The 23,597-nt window shown below is 33.0% G+C and overlaps 2 protein-coding genes across 3 annotated transcripts; one reads left to right on the top strand and one right to left on the bottom strand.

The window, feature by feature from the left end:
* The first annotated feature begins 4,936 nt into the window (after positions 1-4,936).
* LOC128200279 (uncharacterized) lies at positions 4,937-23,482 on the top strand. 2 transcript variants are annotated; one of them, XM_052893201.1, is made up of 4 exons: positions 4,937-5,220; positions 7,671-7,865; positions 12,376-12,505; positions 20,666-23,482. In XM_052893201.1, the coding sequence occupies exons 1-4, from the start codon at positions 5,146-5,148 to the stop codon at positions 20,773-20,775; spliced, it is 510 nt and encodes a 169-aa protein (XP_052749161.1). In that variant the 5' UTR covers positions 4,937-5,145; the 3' UTR covers positions 20,776-23,482. The 2 variants fall into 2 exon arrangements, with proteins under 2 accessions (XP_052749161.1, XP_052749164.1); XM_052893204.1 differs by lacking the exon at positions 4,937-5,220 and adding an exon at positions 10,441-10,574 and having other exon boundaries at positions 7,722-7,865.
* LOC113513040 (lipase 1-like) lies at positions 9,479-10,445 on the bottom strand. The gene has a single exon (XM_026897027.2). It carries the CDS (start codon positions 10,109-10,111, stop codon positions 9,572-9,574), a length of 540 nt encoding a protein of 179 aa, XP_026752828.2. The 5' UTR covers positions 10,112-10,445; the 3' UTR covers positions 9,479-9,571.
* Positions 23,483-23,597: the final 115 nt, after the last annotated feature.

The following is a 23,597-nucleotide window of genomic DNA, read 5'->3' as shown; positions in this document are numbered from 1 at the left end:
CTTCAGGGCTACAACAGAAACAGGCAGAACAGGATACCGGGCAGTTAATGCACCGCGAGTTTCCGTCTTTTACCGGAAAACCGTCTCGGAACAGAACCTAGCCGACAGAGTTCGGTAATAGTTATTTTGACCGAACTGTAACGATTCGTAAATTTGTTCCAGAACAATTAGAGCAAATCTCAGTTTATTTTTACATTTTTCTTCCCATTAATATAGCAAAATCTTTAGCTATAAATAAACAGTATAATCTAAGATTTTTATAATAATTTTGAAGATAGATTTTTATATATTATGTAAACGCGGGATGCCATTGAGGCCACAAATGGACTGCTGTAAAATTATCTAATTAAATTAATGACCTGGGAGAGACAACTAATTATAGTTTGGCGCTGCGTTGGCACACCGATATACCGGCGCAAAAATACTGGTGGACGTAATATCCAAAGGGATAATATGAAACCAGCCTGGAAAAGACTGTCAAACGGATCGCCCAGCCAGAAGTAGACTCTCTGCTTCACTAGTAACACACGATGAGGCGCATTGCGATCGTGCGATAAAAATGCTTTGCAACTGTGCGACTGTGCCTATGGTGCCTATGAAATCATGAGATAATAATAATAACTTTTACATGTGTATTAGTTATTTTTTTTTTATATTAACAGAATCGCTCTTTATGAGTGATCAACGTTTTATAAACTTGGAGCGCTTATTTTGAACAGCCCACAGGACAAAGACCCGAAACAGCCAATTTCGTCGCCTTTGGAAATAGCTGTGGTCAAAAACTATAAAACATGAGAGGGCTTATGGATGCACGATGTTGCAGGATAACATGTGCTCGAATAACGCCGCTTTTTTTGCCATTTCACGGAGACAGAATTTAAAATGTAAACGCTAAAAGATGTACATTGCAGCATATAAAATATTCTAAATATATCAAAGACAATAGATTCTATTAAGTGCATTATATATATATATATAGTGACGGACGATACCGCGGAAATCTAAATATCGCCCCATCACTTGTCTTACGAAATATATAAACGTTAACATCCGAAAAAGCGCTAAGATCTCTCGTCAATAAGAGAAAAGAAAAATTAGCGCTCAGAACGGATATATAGCAAATGATCGAATATCCTCAATAATAATGCTGTCGCTTTAAATAACTTATTTATTAGCGGAAATAACGGAATTTCTCCGCCGCCTGGATAGATGATTTAAAGGCGTTCGATTCAATTTTATATATCACAGGATCACTGAATGTACAAGTTCATTTTACAGTTCAACTGTTCTTCAAAACATGAGCTAAAGTGAGCGCTCGTATCACACGGCGAGCGATTGACGGATACCAAACGACCGGATAGAAATAAAGAAGGAACATTCCGTGGCGATTGTTTGAGTCCACTTTGGTTTTGCCTGTCCCTGAATCCACTCAGTACTTTGCTGGAGAATTCGGGGACTGGTTTTCAGTATCGGAGAGGTTTTGATTGCTAATACGATCTGTCTCACCTTCTGTACATGGATGACTTGAAAAACAAAAAAAAAACAAGCGTCGAAGATTGACGGATTGCTACAAATTTGAAACGATTTAGCACTCTATTAATGGCGCTCGGAATAGACAAGTGCGCGGTCCTCCATGTGCAGAGTAATGGAAACCAGTTAAACTAAATCATAAATATTTATTAAATTTAAAAAATCATACCGGTATTCATGTCACAAAAACATCGGTGTGAAGGAGACGGATATCAAAACAAACGTCATGCGAATGAATTTTTCGCGCCTTACAAGTTTACTGAAAAGTTCTTTGTCAGGTTAACCAATAAAATCCGAGCATACTATAAACATTTAACAGTATTTAATTGAATTACTTTTGGTGGTTTGTATCTCACACAATCTCGAAGCCCTATCGGAAATGTAAAATAATAATAAAATTATTTAAAATGCATCACCCAAATCTTGTCAGTCTTGAGGCTGTATATCCCGAGACAGGCTCGAGGCTTGTTAAAAAAAATGTAAGACCATGCACAACCGCGAGTGTTGAATGTACATTTTTTGAATAAATGATTTCTATAGAGATTCTAGAATTCTATTCTATTCTACTTTCTCTGGCAAAGAGGACTGGCGAATTTTGCCCAAGTTTTGGGTACCTCTCAGAAAAGGCCGTATTTTTCTAAAGATCTGGAGTTGCAGGAATTTTCAAAGCCCTTCACGATGGCCGTAGAATAAAAAGCTGTGATAATTCCGTGCACTGGCTACATATTCGGTATAATCATTAAGAGACCGAGGGTTTTGTCTGTGCAATACAATCAGGATGGTTATAACGAACAATTACCGAAAGCACATTCTGAAGGATGGCAATGAGGACATCTGTCTCCGCCTGTCGCCATCCCGGAGAGTCACTCAGACATGTGCTTTCGGGTTGTAGTTAAAGATGAACCACAGGCACAACCCAATGTGACGGAATGTAATAATAATCAATCAGCTAGATCTGAAGTACGGCCTCGCGAATGAGAGGTTGCCTGATAAAGTACGAGCCCCAGCCGGTCCTCGAAAGTGACCAAATATGGAATACCATTTTGTTTTTTACTGGGACCGATCCATCATCACGGACAGGACCGTTCTTGCGAACAAACCTGATATCGTGGTGATGGATTAACAATCATATATTTACTTTTTATTGGATGTCACAATTTTTGATAGAACCTCGTGAAAGCCGAAACTTTTTCAAGAAGAGAAAATAATGATGAAGCTCACGATGGTGACCGAAATGTGGGGTGACATCTATAAAAATCATCAAATCGTTATGTCGGTGAACGGTAACTTATCCCAACCAGTCTGGAACAACATCTCAACGGTTGGGATTCCGAACATAAATTATTTGCAAAAGATGCAGAAAGCGGTATCAGACTCTGCCCGCATTGTACGTCTCCCAGAGCCCACAACCCCGGCCGACTGTGCTTCTGCCGGGGGTTATCATTCCTCTCCTTAACAGGGTGAGAATTTTAGAAATTTAAAAAATAATAATAACCTTTACATTTGTATTAGTTCTTTTTTTTGTATTAGGTTCTCTATTTTTTTATTAAGTTCCCTCAAATAGAAGCTGCTTATTTTGAATTTATTATTGAGCTGCTTCACCGTGTAATCTTATCGTATTTGCAAATACTATCAAAAACTATAAAAATATCTTACTTGCAGTGCTTGCAGCGATAACCTAGCCCTACTTGAAGGTTACGTCTGCTTTTTTTGCTATGTTCACAGACACGAATTTAAAATGTAAACGCTAAAAGATGTACATTATTGTATATAAAATATGTATAAATATATCAAAGACAATAGATTCTATTAAGTGCATTATATATATATATATAGTGATAGGTAATATCGGCGTAGAAATCGCAAAGTGCATAAAGCGCTATTTAGTAAATTTAAAAGGAGAACGAAAAATGAAATAAGACTAAAAGGAAAAATTAGTAAGTAGTATATAGCAAATGTAGAATATAGCAATAATAATAGTTAATGTACTATAATAATAATAGTTAATGTGTGCTAGAATAGTTAATGTACCATCTACTAGATACAAGAGACGAAGAGTCTTTAAATAACTTATTTATTAACTAAATACCAATTCTACATGATTAAAACACTAAATTAGATGATTTAATCCTTAACTTAATTACAATTTTATGTATCACAATCACTACAATAAGTACAAGTGTTCATTTTACAGTTCAACTAAAACTTCAAAACAAATGAGCTAAAGTGAGCGCTCGTTTCACACGGGACGTAATTATTATAAACAAACGAATGATAACAAATACGAAGAAGGAACAGTACGTGTTATTGTTTGTGTAGCTTAAACATCTCGCCATTACCGGAGTCCAATTTAAGGATCCGACAAGAGGGTCGCCGTTGTTTCTGCACTGCCATCGGCAGACCGTGTTTCGATTGCCAACACATCTTTGTACTTTTGACACGTATTTTATTAGAAAAACAAAAAACAACCAAAAGTTTGTACAAGTATTGTTCAAATTTGAATATTGTTTTGGTACATAAGTAAGTTAATACATAGAATACTCGTTACACTGTTAATGTGGGTAAAGTAATGGAAAACAGTTAATTAAATCATAAATATTTATTAAATTTAAAAAATCATCGCACTTCACAATAATAACATTACCAAATGCGAACCTGGCCGTAATCAAAACAAACGTATGGAATGACTGACTTCATTGTTTACTGACTAAGCTTTTTCAGGTTAACCAATCCTGTAAGAAAGGGACATACTATAAACATTTAGCAGTGGCATTGCTAGACTGGGTATTTTGCCACAAGTTTGGGTAAAATTTGTCTCATGAAACAGTAGATGGCTGTGGAGAATTATAAAAGCTGTGATAATTCACTTGAGAGTTTTGATATTTTTATATCGTGTATATAATCATATAATATACCAGGAATTATTTAAGCAGACTTTAACTTGGATGCCCATAACAGCTGTTTTCGAAATAATTAGCTCCCATTAAAGGTATTTTAATGAATGATAATACAATGGTAACTCCGCCTGCGCTATCGGTATACACTGGCGGGGCACCAATGAGGGATGATAGTTAAAGATGAACCAGGTCAGTTAGCCCAATGTGACGGAATGTAATAATAAATCAATCACAATGATTTCCAGGGGGAACCACGAGGAGGTTGACCTGATAAAGTTTATTATTAGCAATGGGGTTGCTAATCTCTATTGCTAACAATCCTTCCCCCCCCCATTGAAAGTAGTAAAATGATATAAACGGCGGCGGTATTCTTTAGTCGCTCATAAAGGTTACTTAGTGAAAAGAGACAAAGTACGTGACTGGGTAAAGTATAAATGTAAAGAATATTATAATTTTGGAGGATAAAAAAACATTTGGGACAAATAAAAATCGCATCTGGCAACGCTTGTTAGCAATATGTAGGACTGGCTGGGCCATTCCTGTTTTTAAATGTACTATGTTCACACGTATTTAATGTAACTTGTTGCGAGATGTATTTTAAATAGAATATATGTTCTACATATTCATTTTAAGGAAAACGAAGTTTTAATTGGTATAGAGTGTGCCTATGTATTGTATATAAAGCTGTGTTTTGTATTAAGAGATAAAAGGATATAGAATGACCTGGAGAAATAAATTATCCTGTTCATTTACGCCGGTTACAAAATGCACTATAATAGGATTTTATTCAATTGTAAGTATTTTTCATAATTTAATTGGACTTTTTTAATTGTTGAATTAAGTGTAGTTTATGGGCTAGTCAAAAAAAAAGAATGCTTTACGCTCGAAAGATACAGACCTCAAAATAGTAGCTACATGAGGCTGAAAATGTTCATATTTTAGCATATAAAAGTTTCCAAACATCTAAACTTCTAAAGATATAACATAGTCAATTATATATCTTTTGAAATTTAATAGTAAATAAGTCTCAAAACGATGTCTCATAATATATAGTTTTTAGAGTGGCATAATTTTTTATTACTTGTATTTAAATTTCATTAAATTAAGTTACGAATATAAGGAAATAATATTTTTTTTATTTCTAAAAACAAATTCTAAATATAAATTTAATATATATACAGCACATATTTCACATTATATTATGATTATAATATAGGTAAGTAAATGTAAAGGCCGGCAGCACACCTGCAATGCCGCTGGTGTTGTGGGTGATCATGGGCGGCGGTAGTCATTATGAGCCGCATGCTCGTTTGCCCCCTGTGTTGTAAAAAAAAAATGTTCTGCTTGATATTTTATATTATATTATAATAAACTATTACTTTCTTATTTATTCTAACCCAATGTAACAAAATTTTAATATACCTATGTTAATAACGTTTTGAGACTTTGTTTTCTGAGACTTTCATTATTTGAGACTTATATCTTTTGACACTTAGAAGTTTTGAGACTTTATTATTTGGAAATGTGAAAAAAAAATTAGGAGGTCGCCCGATTGTATCGTATTATATGATATCAAATTACATTATTGGTAAGTGACCAATGTCGGTATCTCATGGATTAAATTAATTTTATTTAAAGTTTAATTGGGAACATACAAAGATACAAACTTTCCTTGTAATCTCTATGAAAATCCATTGAGTAGTTTCAAAGAAGTAAGCGGAGAAATAAATAAATACATTTATAGGCATACAGCAAACTTACTTTATATCTACTATTTAAAAATTATATTACGTATTTGGAGTTAAATGTCGTGACAGAACAAACCTTTAAAATTACTGCAGTGAACTGCAATCAGAAACCTAGCATGCTCAGTTGAATAAGGATAACTTCCTTCCTTCAAAATATATTTCCAATATCGAGTTAACATTGCTTGTTGTTTGTAATAACTACTAGTACTAAATCGGTCCCTCAAATTATACTGCCTGTGTTTTCGTAAACCATGGTTGGCCTAAATACAACGAAAACTAAAATTATTGTATTCCATCACTTGCAAAATATAAGCAGTAAAATCAATTTATAGGTACAGATTTGCCTAATTCATTTTAAATTGAAATGGCATAAAATCTTATCTTTTATAAAAAAGGAGCAGAAACAAAAAAAGGAAACAGCAATATAGAATTTGGTGTTTTAAAAAATAAATTAGTAGATGCACTGAATATAATGTAATAACAGTAAACTATCGATAAACCACTTATCGTAATTTAAAATACATGAGTAATGTAAGGTTCAAATAAAGAATCGGCATATAAAACGAAACGAAAGAAAATATTACAGTTGTGAAAAGAACAGCTATAAAATATGGATAAATCAAGTTTAGATTAGTTTTAGGGTACTGTTAGTCAAAGACTGGTCTAATATCCATGTTGATCGAGATCAAGTTATTATATCTATAATGACTTGGCGTAATGACTTGCCTCGGTATTTAGATATTGTATTTAGATTGGTTGATAAAATTATATCAAACAGTAAATTGTACCACAACTGCATGATAATTAAAGATTCTATAACATAAATTTTAACTAATAAAGAGCTACGTTAACTCTAAGTATATTATTTATGGGGTCAACTTGGATAGTTAGAGAAGAAAGTTAATTTGTCTTCGCAGGTTATTAGGTGGATAATATTACTTCGGGAAATTTTATAAAATGAAACCACGTAATAATACTGTTGCTTTCTTACAGATGGGTCTGTAATTTAATTTATTTACTTTTATTGTAATATTTTAATAGTTTTTTTTTTTTGGTATGGTAAGGAATTAAATCTATGTTTCGGATCGAAATACGACCTCTACGTGGTTCCCTTTTAAAATCATCGTTGTTAATTTCTTGTGAATTCTTTACGATGGTTCGTCTGACTTGACTTCATACTCACTTTGTTATCATTCACGTGTACTCGACTAGCGTAAACTCAATAGCACGGGCAGGGTTATTATTTTGTTTTCATTCATATAAAGTTAGTATTCGTAAAGTAGATAATATTTTTTTTTATACAACTTAGAATGGCAAACAAGCTGACGGCCCACCTGATGGAAAGTGGTAACCGTCGCATAGACATAGCAGTACCATGGACATAACAGAGTATACTGTTTCGCCCATGATATCCCCCATGCGTTGCCATTCCTGAGGACTCAGATGTTATTCCTCTGTACCTTGTAATTTTTTTTATTAAATTATTATATTACAGGTAATTTCATTGCTGTTGATAATGGCGTCAATTGTATATTTATGTGAGCAAGAACAAAAGAAGATAGAATTTTTGCAAAAAACACTTCACGGTAGTACGAACAAAATATGGATAGACTTCGTAATTGTGATGACTTTAATTTTGTCTTCGCTTTGGATGATCTTCTCGGGAACACTAATCATTGGCGTAGTAAAGGTATATATTTAATTGTATTATGAGGAAATTTACAGATCAAACATATACCTAAATGGCAATTCATAAAGAGCATTTGTACCGAAATATAGTAACGCCTTCATTAAAAAATAAAATTAAACATTTTAAATACGAAGTTTTAGTAATTAATATGTGTTATATGATTACTGTTTTGTTGCTAAGCGAACACTTTTAAATTTTTTTTAGAAGTACATATATATATAAGTCACAAAGTCTATTTATTAATAGCAGAACGTTTATATATATAAACAGATCAATGTATAGTTTGGTTTAACTTGGTATGCCCAAGGAACCAAACTATATATATATATATATATATATATATATATATATATATATATATATATATATATATATATATATATATATATATATATATATATATATATATATATATATATATATGGTTTCCTTTCAATTTAGATCATAAATAAAAAAGTACGTACAGTAAAAATGCACAAAAATCTGTTTTAAATGAAATCTTTTCATATAATAGCCCACTTTGAATAGTGGATCAATTTTAATCTTTTGAGTACTCATTTTGGATCCTCTAAAAAAATATAAAAATATTTTGTCAATTATTTCGATTGCAATAAATGTGGGCTAACAATATGTAACACTGTTCAAAATTTGAAATTGATAGAATTAGTAGTTTTTGAGTTATAGCGATATACTCCCACTACTAGTGGGATGTAGCAAATTTTTAAATATAATGTAATTTTTTGGACATCCAAGCAAAGAAAATAAAAATGTTTTTTAATTATTTCCATTGAAGTATGTGTAAGCAAATAATATTAAAACTTATTACAAATTTGAAATAGATAGCATTAGTTATTACTGAGTTATAATACTGTGACAGATGGATGGACAAACGAGAGGATTGAGCGGACGGACGGGCGGATCCGTTCATCCATAATAATAAATAAGCGTTCAATTTATTTTATGTTTTCCAAGTTCTTTCATATACTATACACTTACTTGAAATAATTCACATGTAGCAAATGAAATTTCAGACAAATACAAAATATACGTCATTGTAGCTGCTTTACTTTATAAAGACTGCTACTGTTTAGATTTACTCATAATTAACAAACCGCGTTTGATTAGGTGTAAGAAGAAACCACACAGCCGACTGAGTTAATAGAAACTTAATAAAGTTGTCAAACTATTTCACGCTATTACACTATAAGAGATACAATAATCACACGAGTTGAACTTGTTAACTTGTGATACCTTCTTTTATTTTATATTTAAGTTTAATCATATACTAAAGTTTTTAGTTCAATTATAAGGAATATATTAAAATAATTTATCATAAAAGTATAAAGTATTTATCATATTACGAAATAATTATAAATATTATTTCTCTTCCTGAGGACTCAGGTGTTATTTCTCTGTACCCTGTAAATTCACTGTTATATCCCACCCTTGAAATCGAAACACAACCATGCAATCACAACTGTTTCTCGGTAGAAACACGATTGAGACAAATGTGCTCAAACAAACGATTATTGTACAGTCTCTCTCTGATATTAATTCTTAATATATAAAGTTATGTTAATGTTTTAATTGGAAATTCAAAAACTAAACACAGATAAAGTGCTATATTTCTATATTACTCATGTTTAACAATAGATGAGTGTCATCAGTAAATAGAAGAAGTATATAATTTGTTTTAAATCCGTGCTCTACGAAAATTTTTCTAATATTTCAAATACATAAGGATATAAAGTTTCTGGCATATGTTTCCCCCAAACAAAATCCATATGATTAAACTCCTTTCGGGGTAAAAGTAGATACTTTACTACATTTGGTAATTGAGAGTTGAGAGTATCGACGTCTTCTATAGTGGCCAAGAAGTCATTTTCACCAACAAACAAAGCGGTCTTCGCTGTAACTTTCCCCAGATCAAATTCCGGAGGATCCGTCGTGCCGTAAACTTCAATATTTTTAATTGTACCATAATCGTAATCAGCAAATTTATTTCTATTACCAATTTGGCCTAAGTGATATATATTCTTTAAAGAAATTCTAGCTGGACAATGACCAAACAGTATATGTGAGAATTGTGGCTCTATTTCTTCACTATCAAAACCTGCTACTGAGAAAATAATGCCATCAAAACAAAGTTCATAACTTCCAATATCTTGAGTGCACGCAACCTCTAAAAAGTTTTTTAGTGTAGAATTCTCTTTAAATAGATCTACCACTCCCAGCGATGTGAACATAGAATGTATTGGTATTATCAATTCAACAACAATTTCTAGCAACCCCCTCAAATGACTTAAATACGCTATGGGAGCTAAGGCAATAAAAACATTGATTTTGTCGTTATATTCAGGTCTTCTTGATCCGAGTACAAAAAAACTTGCAGTTCCCTGAGAATGTCCAATGACTGTCAATTTTTCTTGATCAGTCTGCTGTAATACGAAGTCTATGCAGGCACTATAATCATATTATCCGAATTCGTACAAACTGAAATTTCAGTACTCTTTGTCTTTCTCACAGTCTAATGTCTCGTGGCCTAATGAATATCTGTTACCTCTAAAATTTGCAGCCCATACGTCGTATCCTGCGTCAGCTAAAGTAATGGCGAGAGATATATTTCCTCTTATGATAAAAGTATCTGATGAGTCTGCTAAACCGTGCATTAAAAGTATAGGTCGGCCTTTTCCGGGAATATGGAATATTGTGAGTATATATTTGTCCTCAGTGGTCACAGAATACTGTTCACATTTTTTTCCGTATTTTACCGCAAGCCCAGAAAAGTTGAGTTTTCCATCTTCTGATAAGTGACTCTGAAGAGGAGAATATTTATTTATTATTTCTGTAATGTTTATATTAGGTATCACATTTTCAATTGCACTACTAAGAATCGGATCCACTAAGCTAGACTCACATAAAATAGGAAGAATGAATATGACCGTAATAAATGATAACATTATGAAATATTAGATAGGCCTTAACACTTATAATTATTAAAAAATGAGCATTTTGTTTCTTTTATATTAAATTCGTGTAGATATGTCAATATTTACACATGGCTAACGATAAATATTATATCTAAAGTACATAACAGAAGGCGAAAAACACGTAGTAATTTAAATACTTAGATTTGAAATACATAATTACTAGGTTTGTTCTGACAGGTTCTGTAAATATGAGACTCAATGAATCTCATAGAAAATCTACACCTAATAGTAATTATTATTTTTACTAGAATTCGTAATTTCTTTTTATTGTAGATAGATCGGGACCACATAACTTTGTTTTATAGTGAAACTTTTGTCAAAATTCGTTTACAGTTTTTGTGCTATACTGCAACAATACATACAGATAGACAATAATTTAAAAAAATTTGATTATATATTGACAGTACTATATACGATATACCCAGACTAAAATTTCGAAAAATATTCAATACACCTACTGGAGTGCCGTTACAGTTTTATTACACTTAGTAGAGTGCACTTGACAACAGATGGTATTGTCTTTATCATGATAAAAATCTTTCTAGATTTGAGTTTTCTATTGACTAAAGTAAGTTACAAAAATTCTTAGTAATCTAAAAATATACTATAGAACATATTTTCATTATTCATTTCATACAATGATTAAGTGTGCTTATTTATTTTTAATTTCGGTGTTATAACGTTTCAGTATCTGTTTGTTATGTTTTTCATTTTAACTTGTATTTAACGACAGATGGCGTTACTCTTTATTGCAAATAAAATAATTTATTGCATTTATTTTTTTACCATATTTAATTAAATGTGCAGTTAAGATTTCAATACAATTGATCCCATAGTTTTCACGGGCATGTTTCTCATTTTTTAAAAAGTGATAAGATGGTGACTTACGTCTATTTATCATATTTAACGAATAGCCGAATACCTTTTTTCTTTTGAAATTGAATAAATATATACAGAGTGGACGAGATAGGATGGACAAAAACGAAAACAACTGATTCAGATGAATGGTCTGAATCAGATGACAGATAATTTTCCCAACGGAAATGCACCACAGCTATATAATTAATTATTCCTAGTTTTGACGCCACACAACGTATTTGAAATTTTCGATTCATACGACGCGAGATACCTACACCGCGCGTACTTCTTCGTAGGTACTTTATATATATATATATATATATATATATATATATATATAAACTATATATATAAAGTACCTACTCTGCGCTCCTCGAGAGTTGGCGAACGAAAAAGACTAATCCTATGAACTACCTGGTTTTTATAGGCTTGGCTCCCCACTCCTTGTTTGTACTAGTCTTAATATCTAACATTATATATATATATATTATTGTCAGTTCAGAATAATGGTCTGAACTCAATGTTTGAGTTTTTGCCAACCTGTACCTTATATTCTGTATATAAGAGTATAAATAGAATATTCTATTGTCTCTAAAGCAAGTTTGAAATAAACATATCTAACATACTTTTTATTTAAGATATAAAAATGTTTTAATTTTCAGAATTACGTCGGCTTTGTGTTATGCTACTTCGTCTATGGGATATTTATTGTGATAGCATTTAATCTTGGTGCTCTTTTACTATTGTTACACATGCATTGGATTATCGCCGTAACCGAGATTATAATGTCACGTAAGTACTTTTATGAACACTTATATTTTATACATTAAAATTTCTTTTTCGGTTTTTTCGGGTTCGACAACAATAGTTATCTTCGTCTTACATCGCTAAATTTCTTACCTAGTTTTCTAGCCCATTGTACTGACATAAAGTCAGTTACAGATTTTGTCAATATAACGACTATTAGAATTTAGAACGGCTCGCCTATTAACATTAAACGCCATAAGTATAATTGCTTTTAAACAAAAGCTACATACCCATTATCTCTCCAAACCTAGATCTCGGGGAAAGAAGAGATTGTTAATATTGGGAATTAATAGCTATATTGCTAGCAATACACCCTGGCAGGTCGACCTCTACCTATCCTATTTGGGCATGTGTGCGTTGGTTTGCCCTTGCCGATTGGGTAGTTCCAATTTTATTTTACTGGATTTGCAGTAATAACGAATTGTTGTTGTTTTGGCCATGATTTTTAATATTGCTACTGAACTATATAAATTTACAATAATTCAAATACATATAAAACGAAGAGGTGACGGTATATAAATGCAATTCAATTGTAACAAATGACGTGAATGTGGCTGCTGATTAGTGGATCGTCGCAATTTGCTTCACACTTCACGTTCCTTTCAGCAACCATAGATTATGCAGTAACATATTATATATATTCAGTATTTTATATAATATTAGTGTTATCCTGCTAGTTTTTTTTTTCAATTTGTGTGGTTAAATATTTATCTATATTTTTTCATTGTCTATTAGTGCGTGTATTTTTATAGAGTTTCCCTTTTATTTTAAAGTGCCGAAACCAAACATCTTTATTTGGTTGACTAATAGAGAACGCCTATAAGGTATTATAATAAATACTTTTGTTATGTACGTAAAGATAAATAAATAAAAACTTTAATGTAAAAGCCGAAAAGATAATGAAATCACTGATGGTTATGAAGGTAGTTACTAGTAAATTTAAACGATCTTGTCACATAGAACTCTAAGATTTAAACTTGAGAATTACTAATAGTGACGAAATGAAATTCCCTTTGTGTAAGGAATTATCCTTTCATCTACTTCGAGGAAAATAGTGACCAATATTTTGTTTTATTAAAAGTATCTTTTTTAATAATAAAAAATTAAGATGTCTCATTCCTACTTGGCCTTAGGCTGTATGAACGTACCTTGTCTTTTTCTCCTCGCTACCTTCAAAGATTATCGCAATGACAAAGAGTACTTAATTGTACTGTAATTTCATCAAATAAAAGTGGTCAGAAATTGAAGTGAACAGTGAGCTGAACATAAACGAAAATTTTACGTAGATTAGATTTTTTTTATATGTTTGTTTGCGATATCAAAAACTACTTAATGTATTTTAAAAATTCCTTCACTTAAAGGAAGCTTTATATTACTTTATCAGCCAGTAATATAGACTATAAATTACTTAAAAAAATTGGAGCCCTACGAAAATTATGTTGAAGTTTTAATACTGGCTGTTGACACTGAGGTTTTTTAGAACAATGTATTATTTTTAAGTTTGTTCTGTGTCAAATTTTTATAAGACATGTCTCGTATTTTTTCACTAAACTTATTAGTTTATATCTCAAATACATATAAGTATTGTTACCGCATCCTGCCATTTACAACAGGTTATGGGACCCAGCTCTGTAAGTAGAAAATTTTCATGATATCTGACAAGAGTAATTCGCCGATCTCCTTTGAAAAACTTAAAAGACGGGTGAATAATGTAGATTGGAAATTTGCTATGCAGAATGCTCTTACTTTTGAAAATCTATGAAAATGTATTTGTGGATATGGTGTAAATTATAGCTTGTAACCTGAAATAAGAAAACAGCTGGACCACAAGGAAAAATCATTGATTTATGTTGAAAAAGGTTGTTTTTCTCATCTCATGAGAGCTAAAACTGCAAATCAAATTTGGAAGGCTCTGAAAGGTGTTCTTCTTTTACTTCTTCTTTCGGCTTATTTTACTGAAGCGGAGTATATAGTATTATTGGAGGCAGTTAGAGAAGCGGTGTACGTCCGTGCCTTACTCTCTGAGCTGACGGAGCATATTAACGCTATCGTATAATATTGCAGAAATCAGTCAGCGGTTAAACAGTTGCTGGTCAACATCCAGGATTAAGAGGGCGTGTTGAAGTTTTAATACTGGCTGTTGACACTGAGTTTTTTTTAGAACAATGTATTATTTTTAAGTTTGTTCTATGTCAGATTTTTATAAGACATGTCTCGTATTTTTTCACTAAACTTATTAATTTATATTTCAAATACATATATGTTTTATTACCGCATCCTGCTATTTACAATAAATTATAATATTAAATAATATATAATCTAATAGCCATGGTATCATAGGCGACATAGTATACTCTGTTATATTCATGTTTATAAACAACGATTACCACTTTCCATCAGATGGGCCATCAGCTTGTTTGCCAAAAAAATCTGCGCAATACGTGGGACACTTAGAAAGTTTTGCGACACAAAAAAAAATTCTATAGGTAAAAATATTTTTATTACATCTTTTCAAAGTACTCTCCACCAGCCTCTATACAAAGTTTCATGCGTCTGAACCAGTTTTCGAAACACTTGTTCCAGTCCGCCACAGACACCTCGTTTACAGCCTGCTCGAATGCTGAGAGCGCATCATCCGGCGACGAAAATTGTATCCCTTTGAGCTGATTTTTTATTCTCGGGAATAAGAAGAAGTCACACAGTGCTAAGTCAGGGTTGTAAGGAGGGTGACTCTGGAGTTTGACCGGTGTGCTATCTAGGAAGACCCTCGTTTTGATTGCAGTGTGGGCGGGCGCATTATCGTGGTGCAGCATTAGCTCGCGGAGCCCTGTATTTGATCGCTTGTTGCTCACAACCGATAAAACTTCTGTCAAGCATTTGGTAGTATACCATTCGGCGTTAATGCTTCTTTGGCTTCGTGAAGGAATTAACACGAAGTAGCCAGTTAAATTGAAAAAACTCGCGATCATAATCTTCCTCCTGCTTTACTTTAGTAGGCGTTGATTCGTTTTGAAACACCCAAACCGTCGACTGGCGCTTTGTTTCTGGATCGTATTGATAAATCCAGGATTCATCACCTGTAACGATGTCGTAAACACGCCGAGACGATCCTGCTTCAAATTTATCTATCATATCATGGCACCATTCCACCCTTACTTGCTTCTGTACATCGGTGAGGTTGTGCGACACCTAGCTTGAAACTATCCTCCGCACCCATAGATGCACGTGTAGAATCTCGTGAAGGCTTCCTGATTCAATTTGCAGTATACGCTGAATCTCTTGGTATGTAACTCGTATATTGTCTGGGATCAAATTTTTCACTGCTAGCACATTTTCTTCTGTAACAGCCGTTAAAGCGCGACCACTTCTTTTTTCATCCCCCAAAGTTAGTTGACCGCGCTTGAATTCATTATACCAACGATACACGGTTGCCTTAGAAGGGTCTTCATCTATGAATGCCATTTAAAGTCTATCGTAGGATTCGTTCCGATAGAATGTTCTCGACGCAAATCCGTTTTTCAATGAGACACGGGTAGGAGAGAGGGAAGTTTTGAATTTAGAACGTACTTATTTTTACTTATAAGTAATCATATTTTTAAATAAATTATAACTCGCCAGTCTCACATACATAAAAACTTTTTCTCGCAATACTTTCTGAGTGACCTGGTAAAGAAAACAACAGTACTCTCTTGCAGACTTTTGACGTTTTGCGACATAGGTAAAAACATTGCTAAACTTTCAATGAGATGAAGCGTCTTAACAACGTCATGAAATTTAGTTTACATGTAATATTTTGTATAATAAAAATAACACTGTATCCTAGTCACACAGACTAAGTCGCAGGTAAAAAAAAGAGTATGAATAATAAATATACTCACAAATATAATCTCAGATAAGGTTATCAGAGACATTAGACAGAGACTAAAGTTTTCCTTTGTTTGTTTGAAATTGGTAAGATGTGGATCTTACCGTATATATTTGGATCTATCATACCAAAGTGCAAACTGACGTGATATCACGTCACAAAAGTTAGCTGCTATTTATTTATTTATTTCTTACTAGTGACCTGCCTCGGCTTCGCATGGGTACAATGCTGATATTAAATATACTACAAAATATAATTTCGAATATATATTATTTTAAATTTATCGTAATGTATTTAAAGTACGGATTACGTTGTCCCGCTGAAAAGTACGTTTTTATTAAGTTATAATTGTTATTATCCTCGTTAGAGAGCTCCGACAAACGCGTGCGATCGCTGCTAATAAAAGTGCTATAGGCACACATAAATAGCGAAGCGCGGCCTTCGACGCGCTATTTATAGGCAAGCGCCGTCGGATCCTCGGCCGATACCGCCGCAATCGCTATGTCCCTGCATTTTTAATCTGTAATACCTTCAAAAATATTAATTTAAATTATACACTGTAAAGGGCCATATTGATCTATATTAAATGCATAATGTATTTAAGGTACTTAATTGGATAAAGATTAATGCTGTATTGCTTAAAATTGCTTCGTAAATAAGCCTTTATTTGTCCTAAAAAGTAAGGGATAAAAAATTGTTATTGTTTATGAATTAACATGAAATGAAAAAGGAAGTAAAAATGTGTAATTATTTAAAAATAATATATTTATTATTATTTACATAATCAAAATCGGAATCAAGAAATTAAATGCCTAAATCATTATAATCACTATCTTAGCTTTCTATCTAAAGTTACTCTATCCTAAGCTTTACCTTATTACTTCATAGCTGCATTAGAAGATATTTTCAAACTCTTGGACTGGAAAGGATATGGTATAAAAATCAATGGCGAATACATCACTCACCTTCGATTTGCCGATGACATAGTAATTATGGCGAAATCCCTGGAGGATATTTAGGTAGGAGGTATTTCGCAACAGGTAGGGCTTAAGATGAACATGGACAAGACTAAGATCATGTCTAACGTCAATGTCACACCTATACTGGTTACGATTGAGAACACTACGCTCAAAGTTGTCAATGAGTATGTATGCCTAGGACAAATTGTCCGATTGGGTAAGTCCAACTTCGACCGAGAGATCAACCGACAAATCAAACTCGGCTGGGTTCGGGAAATTACGCCACATCTTTTCGTCCAAAATACCTCAGAATTTGAAGACGAAGGTCTTTAACCAGTGCGTGTTGCCATGCAGTGCAGTGCGTGTGATGACTTATGGAACCGAAACGTGATCCTACACGATTGCCCGTATGCAAAAGCTACAAGTTACTCATCGGGCTATGGAGAGAGCTATGCTCAGAGTCTCTTTGCGTGATAGAATCCAAAACGAGAATATCCGCAAAAGAACCAAAATTTCCGACATAGTCCGAAGGATAAGCAAGCTGAAGTGGCAATGGTCTGGTCACATATCATGAATAATTATAAACTATGCCAGCATAGCTGTACTTTTTCTCGAAGTGACTCGCGGCACTTTTGACTCCCTTGTAACTTTATTATGGATAAAGCGAGAAGGTTTAATTTTTACTAATTAAGAAGACATACTGTAACTAGCTATAATATCAATACACTTAATAATTACACGGATCCGTATTTAAAAATAATAATCAAATACAAAATGTATTATTTCGATTACTTATTACTTATGAATAAAATATTCTATTACTAGAATTTGTTGCCATGCAATTTCTAAGTTATTATAATTATTATAGAAATAAAGATGTGTACGATTACCGTAAATGTTAATAGGCAACAATTGGTAACAAAATTGTTTAATATGTGCTTTCATAGACAGACACTAACTAAAATAACTGCCGTGGTGTTACATGAGATTTCACAATTATTTGTAGTGAAAGAACTATGTTGCAAATTTTGCATTTTTTTTTTCATTTTATGCATTTGATGAGATATACACACATCAAAAAACTCTAAGCAACACATACTATATCAAATTATTAATCAATTATTATATAATTTCTTACCAAGTAGGTAATACCTATGTAAACTTTTTTGATCTAAAGGACACACTGGCTGGTTATAATAAAAACGAGTATCATTTTTTGTTATTCACAAATTCAAAAGCGAATGCATTTGTTTGAATTTTATATCGTTTTCTTTGCTTATTAAAATTTAGTATTTTGTATCAATTTTATGATTGAAACAATAATTAGAAAAGAGCTTTGAACAATTTTGGATTTTGAGACATTTTTTACGTCATGGAGCGACGTCATTTAAACGCAGATGAAATGAAAGAGCTGTAGGGATGTTGCAAGCGGGAAGAAGTCAAACTCAGGTATCTCGGTATTTTGGTGTCAACAGAAGCGTTATTTGCCGTCTTCATCAGCGTTACACTAATACGGGAGATCCTGCTGAGCAGCACCCAGGTCGAAGAAGGTGTACAACCTCACGGTAAGATCGATACATACAACTGACTGCAAGACGCCAGCTGATGTTAACCGCTCGAGAGATAGGTTTAAGGCTACAAAATTCAAGTGGCGTTGTTATTAGCTGCCAAACTGTGCGAAATCAACTGAATGAGTATGGCCTACGAGCACGACGGCCAATTAGGTGCCCACTGATATGTCACGGGAATCGCGCTCGTCAAAATGAATGGTGTTGGAAACACATTACATGGACCCGGGAACAATGGGATAAAATTTTATTTTGCGATGAGTCTCGATTTGGTTTCAAGTCACTTACCAAATCGAGACTCATCGCATGCTCGTTTGCCCTCTGCGTTGTAAAAAAAAAAGCCTGATACTAGAAGGGTAAGAGTATACCGTCACCCTGGAAATACTGAAAGACTGAGGTGCGTTCAGGAAGTACATCCATACAACGACTCAACAGTTATGGTATGGGCGGGTATTATGAAGAACAGACGAACTGAGTTCGTTTTTGTAAATGGTAACATGAACGTTGTAAATTACGTTGAGGATATTCTAAGGCCTTATGTCCGTCCATTCGCACAAACGCTTGGCTCCGATTTCACGTTGATGCATGACAATGCGCGTTCATATACAGCTTTGCACACACGGGAGTAGTTGGCAAGGGAAAACATCCTGGTATTGCCTTGGCCTGCACAATCGCCAGACCTCAACCCCATCGAGCATGCATGGGACATGCTCCAGAGACGTGTTTTAAAGGACTTGGATGGAGTGACAACAACCCAACAACTGATGGACTTACTAAAATTTCATTGGGAGCAATTGCCGTAGGATAACATTAACAGTCTCATCGATTCTATGAATAATCGGTGCCACCAAGTTCTCCATAACAGCGGAGGCCACACTATGTATTAATTTATGCAATTTTTGTACAACCATTTAATTTTAGTTTAAATTTAGTTGATTAGACATCTTACTTTGTACTACGTACATATAGTACTTACTCGTAATTATTGTTCATTAAGATTATTTAAAAATAATAAAAAAAAAAACAATTGTTGTTTAATATCAAAAAAGCATTAAAAAATAATATAAATAAAAAAATATTATGAATTTAAGCTTAGACTTTTTAATTTGTATATGTTTACAAATAATTCACAAATATAACGCAAATACATGTAAAAACAAACAACGTAATGAGTTAAATATATCAATAGGTATCAAAATGATAAACTTATTTCTTAAAAGGCTTTCTTGTCTGGTGCGATAATCTATATCCACCCAAAAAAAATATAATAGAATTTTTAACGTTTTCTAGCACTTCAGTTTATATTCTCAGATATTTAGTGGAATTCTATATACATTTAGCAGACTTAATACCATGCAAATACATTACTTAATAACATGGTTGTGGTGGAATAATAAAAATTATTATTATGATTAATACCAGACGGTGTTCTCTATAAATCAATTATTGACGAATAAAGAAATAAGTAGGCAGTGCATTATTGAATTAAGCAAATATAAAGTGATACTTAATATATTCACATATAATAAATATATAATTAGACTATAATAGACATACATTAAATATGTTTAATAAATAAAATATTACTAAAATAACTGTATTAGAAGAGCAAATAAAACAATCTATGACTCAAACAGAGTAACCAGCAAGGTTATCTGGATTAAGATGATCTTGATATTTAATATCAAGATAATTACCTTTTCGTTTCTATAATTAATATTTTTAATTAATTCTATATTTTCTTGCTTTTCAGTGTTTTACGTCAGGATGCTGGTAATAATTTATGACGTCTATGATTTAATGCAGCGGGGTAAAGTCATCAATACTAACGAACAAAGTTTGCTGGACGAAGAGCCGATATAGAGGACTGCTACCAAAAACTTACAATCTTTATCAAAAGATTTAATGAACACGTAACGAAATTTTGTTAAAATTATGACAATAATATCTTTAAATTAAATTCGTGACTATATATGTACTATAGATCATAAGACAGATGTAATGCATTTTCCTCTCATTTGGGCCGTTGTGTGTATGAGTAGTGGCTAGTACAGCCAGCCCAGCTCCGCCCAGAAACACAGAAGCTTTCTGAGATCTAGATAGGCCTCACGAAGCGATCACACCGTTCCGAGGATTTCTAAATATTGAGGGGCCACAGCAGGTCATAAGACAGTCTTATAGTCGAGTCAAAAATTTTATATCATTATCAGTCGTCAACCGTTCATTGTTGAACATAAGCTTTCCCCATAAGGGGAGTTTTGCCTGTAGTTGCCACGCTTGGCAGGCGGATAGGCAACCGCAGTTAGGCTTTGGAGATGTTTTAAGAGGGATGTTGCTACCCATCCTTCGCCCTTCCTTAGTCGGCTCTTACGATATCCACGGGAAAGAGGGGGGGGGGGTCCTCCCGCCTTCGATAAAATTCTTCCAGGTTGGTCCTTTCGAGAGTTGGCAACCCTATATGTAAACTACGCATTTTCAATTGAAGCATTTTAAAAATCCAAAGATTTTATTTTAAGCTAATGAAATCCTCTTTTCTTTTCGAAACTTTTTCGAAAACTTCGTAGGTTATGATAAATATAAATACTAATAATAATAATATCAGAGGGAGACTTTGTATAAAAGTCGTTTGGGCACCTCTGTCCCATTCGTGTTTCTATCGTGAAACAGTTGTGTTTGTATGGCTATGTTTCGGTTTGAAGAATGGGATATGGCAATCAATTTACAATGTACAGTTACCTAACACCTGAGTCTTCAGGAATAGCAACGCATGCAGGGTATCATGGGCGAAACAGTATACTCTGTTATGTCCATAGTACTGCTCATGTTTATAGGTGATAGTTACCACTATCCGTCAGGCGGGCCGTTAGCTTGTTTACCATTCTAAGTTGCATAAAAAAAGTATCTATATACTAAGTTAATCTGAAAGGTTAATGCGAAATCACGAAAACTATTTACTTGAATTACTCCTAATGATAATGAACAGGATAAATCATTTTATTGTAAGTATAGATTAGTTATTAAATGTAAACATTAAATAATGCATAATTGAAAAGAAAAATTCTACATTGCAAGAAGTATTTCGAATTAAAACTCTGTCATCTGTATTTCTTATAAATTATTTTAAACCTTTTTTACATATCTGGTTAATCAATACTGTTGTAAGAAATAAATTACAATAAAAGTAGATATACCATAATCTACAATTCCTGTTGCATTTCAATGAGAATAAACAATATTCAATATAAAACACACTATTGCCACCTAAAATGTAAAGTTGTTGTAGACTTTTTAACGATTTTTTATAATCATATCAGCTTTTAACGGTCCATTGCTGTCTTGCCACGGTCTTCCCACGCTTGGCAGGCGGATCGGCAATCGCAGTTAAACTTTAGAGATGTTTTAAGAGGGACGCTGCTGCCCATCCTTCACCCTCCCTTAGTCGGCTCTTACGACACCTTCGGGAAAAGAAGGAGTGGTCTACTCTATGCCGGGACCACACGGCATTTTATTATCTAATAATTATAGCGTACTTAAGTATTATTAATTTTTATTTCTATTGAGGCCATAAATAATGTAATAAATCTATTTTGTAATCAATACTCCGATATAGTCGATAATCAGAAATTAAATGTTAATTGTACTGTTGATTTTATAACAATTACGTTAATCAGTTTTGTTGTTTCATTACTTATAGTTATAATCGATACTCTTAATAACATTGCATTGATTATTTATCGATAATTGTAATTGATTTAACTAGGTAAAACTTTATTTTTTATTTAATATATTCGCGCGTTAACTGTCCACTGCTGAACATTATTTTGCCGTAGTAATTTAACAGATAAACACGTTACATTATTAACATTGTCTATAAATATAAGTGAGTGCATACTGGATGAAAAAATTAACTTTCCTACAACTCGATCTAACGGGATTGTAACTCACATATCTCTACCCGGCCCGACTCGATAATTTATATTTCCAGTTTGTTACACCTGATTGGATAGATACTATTTACCATATTCAGATAATTTTTTTCCATCTAGTATATTTTAAGACTCCCAAATTCAGAATTAGCGTTTAATAAAATTAATATAGACATATAATAAGTATCATAAGACACCAAAGATATGTTTGTTTAAATTTGACGGTAATTAAGAATCTTTTTGTAATAATAAAAACTGCTTCAATTATATAAATACATTTTTATTTATGGAGATAACGGTAGAGACCGCCCTAGATGGGCGTCTGCATTATACCCTGTCAGATCGACTTCTACGTAGTCCCCACTGGAAACCATCGTGCTGAATTCCAAGTGTATTTATCACAATGGACTAACTGACTTGCCTTTTCATTCTCACCTGTCATCCCTCGCTGGTGCATCGCCATCGGATACCGTTATCACAAGCGGGGTTACTCATTCTATTATCATCCATTAAATAAAAAAAAAGACGGAAGTAAGTCGACTAAATAGGGCCAAATAGGCCAATTTAAAAGTACCTGTAACTAGCGAGTGTGTATGAATAAATTGATAAATGCGAATAAAGGAAAAGGGATTTGAATTTGATTATTTGAACTTTCATTGTTTCTGTCTATTCCAATGACAGACAAGCATGACGGATAAGTATATATTTTTATGCAATTTGAAATGACATATAAGCTAACCTCCTATAGAATTGATTTGG

The sequence above is a fragment of the Galleria mellonella genome, unplaced genomic scaffold, assembly GCF_026898425.1.
Source record: "Galleria mellonella isolate WM207_F2 unplaced genomic scaffold, CSIRO_AGI_GalMel_v1 utg113, whole genome shotgun sequence".
Taxonomy (NCBI): domain Eukaryota; kingdom Metazoa; phylum Arthropoda; class Insecta; order Lepidoptera; family Pyralidae; genus Galleria; species Galleria mellonella.
Note: the sequence above shows the minus strand (reverse complement) of the source record. Positions and strands in the feature narration are given on the sequence as shown.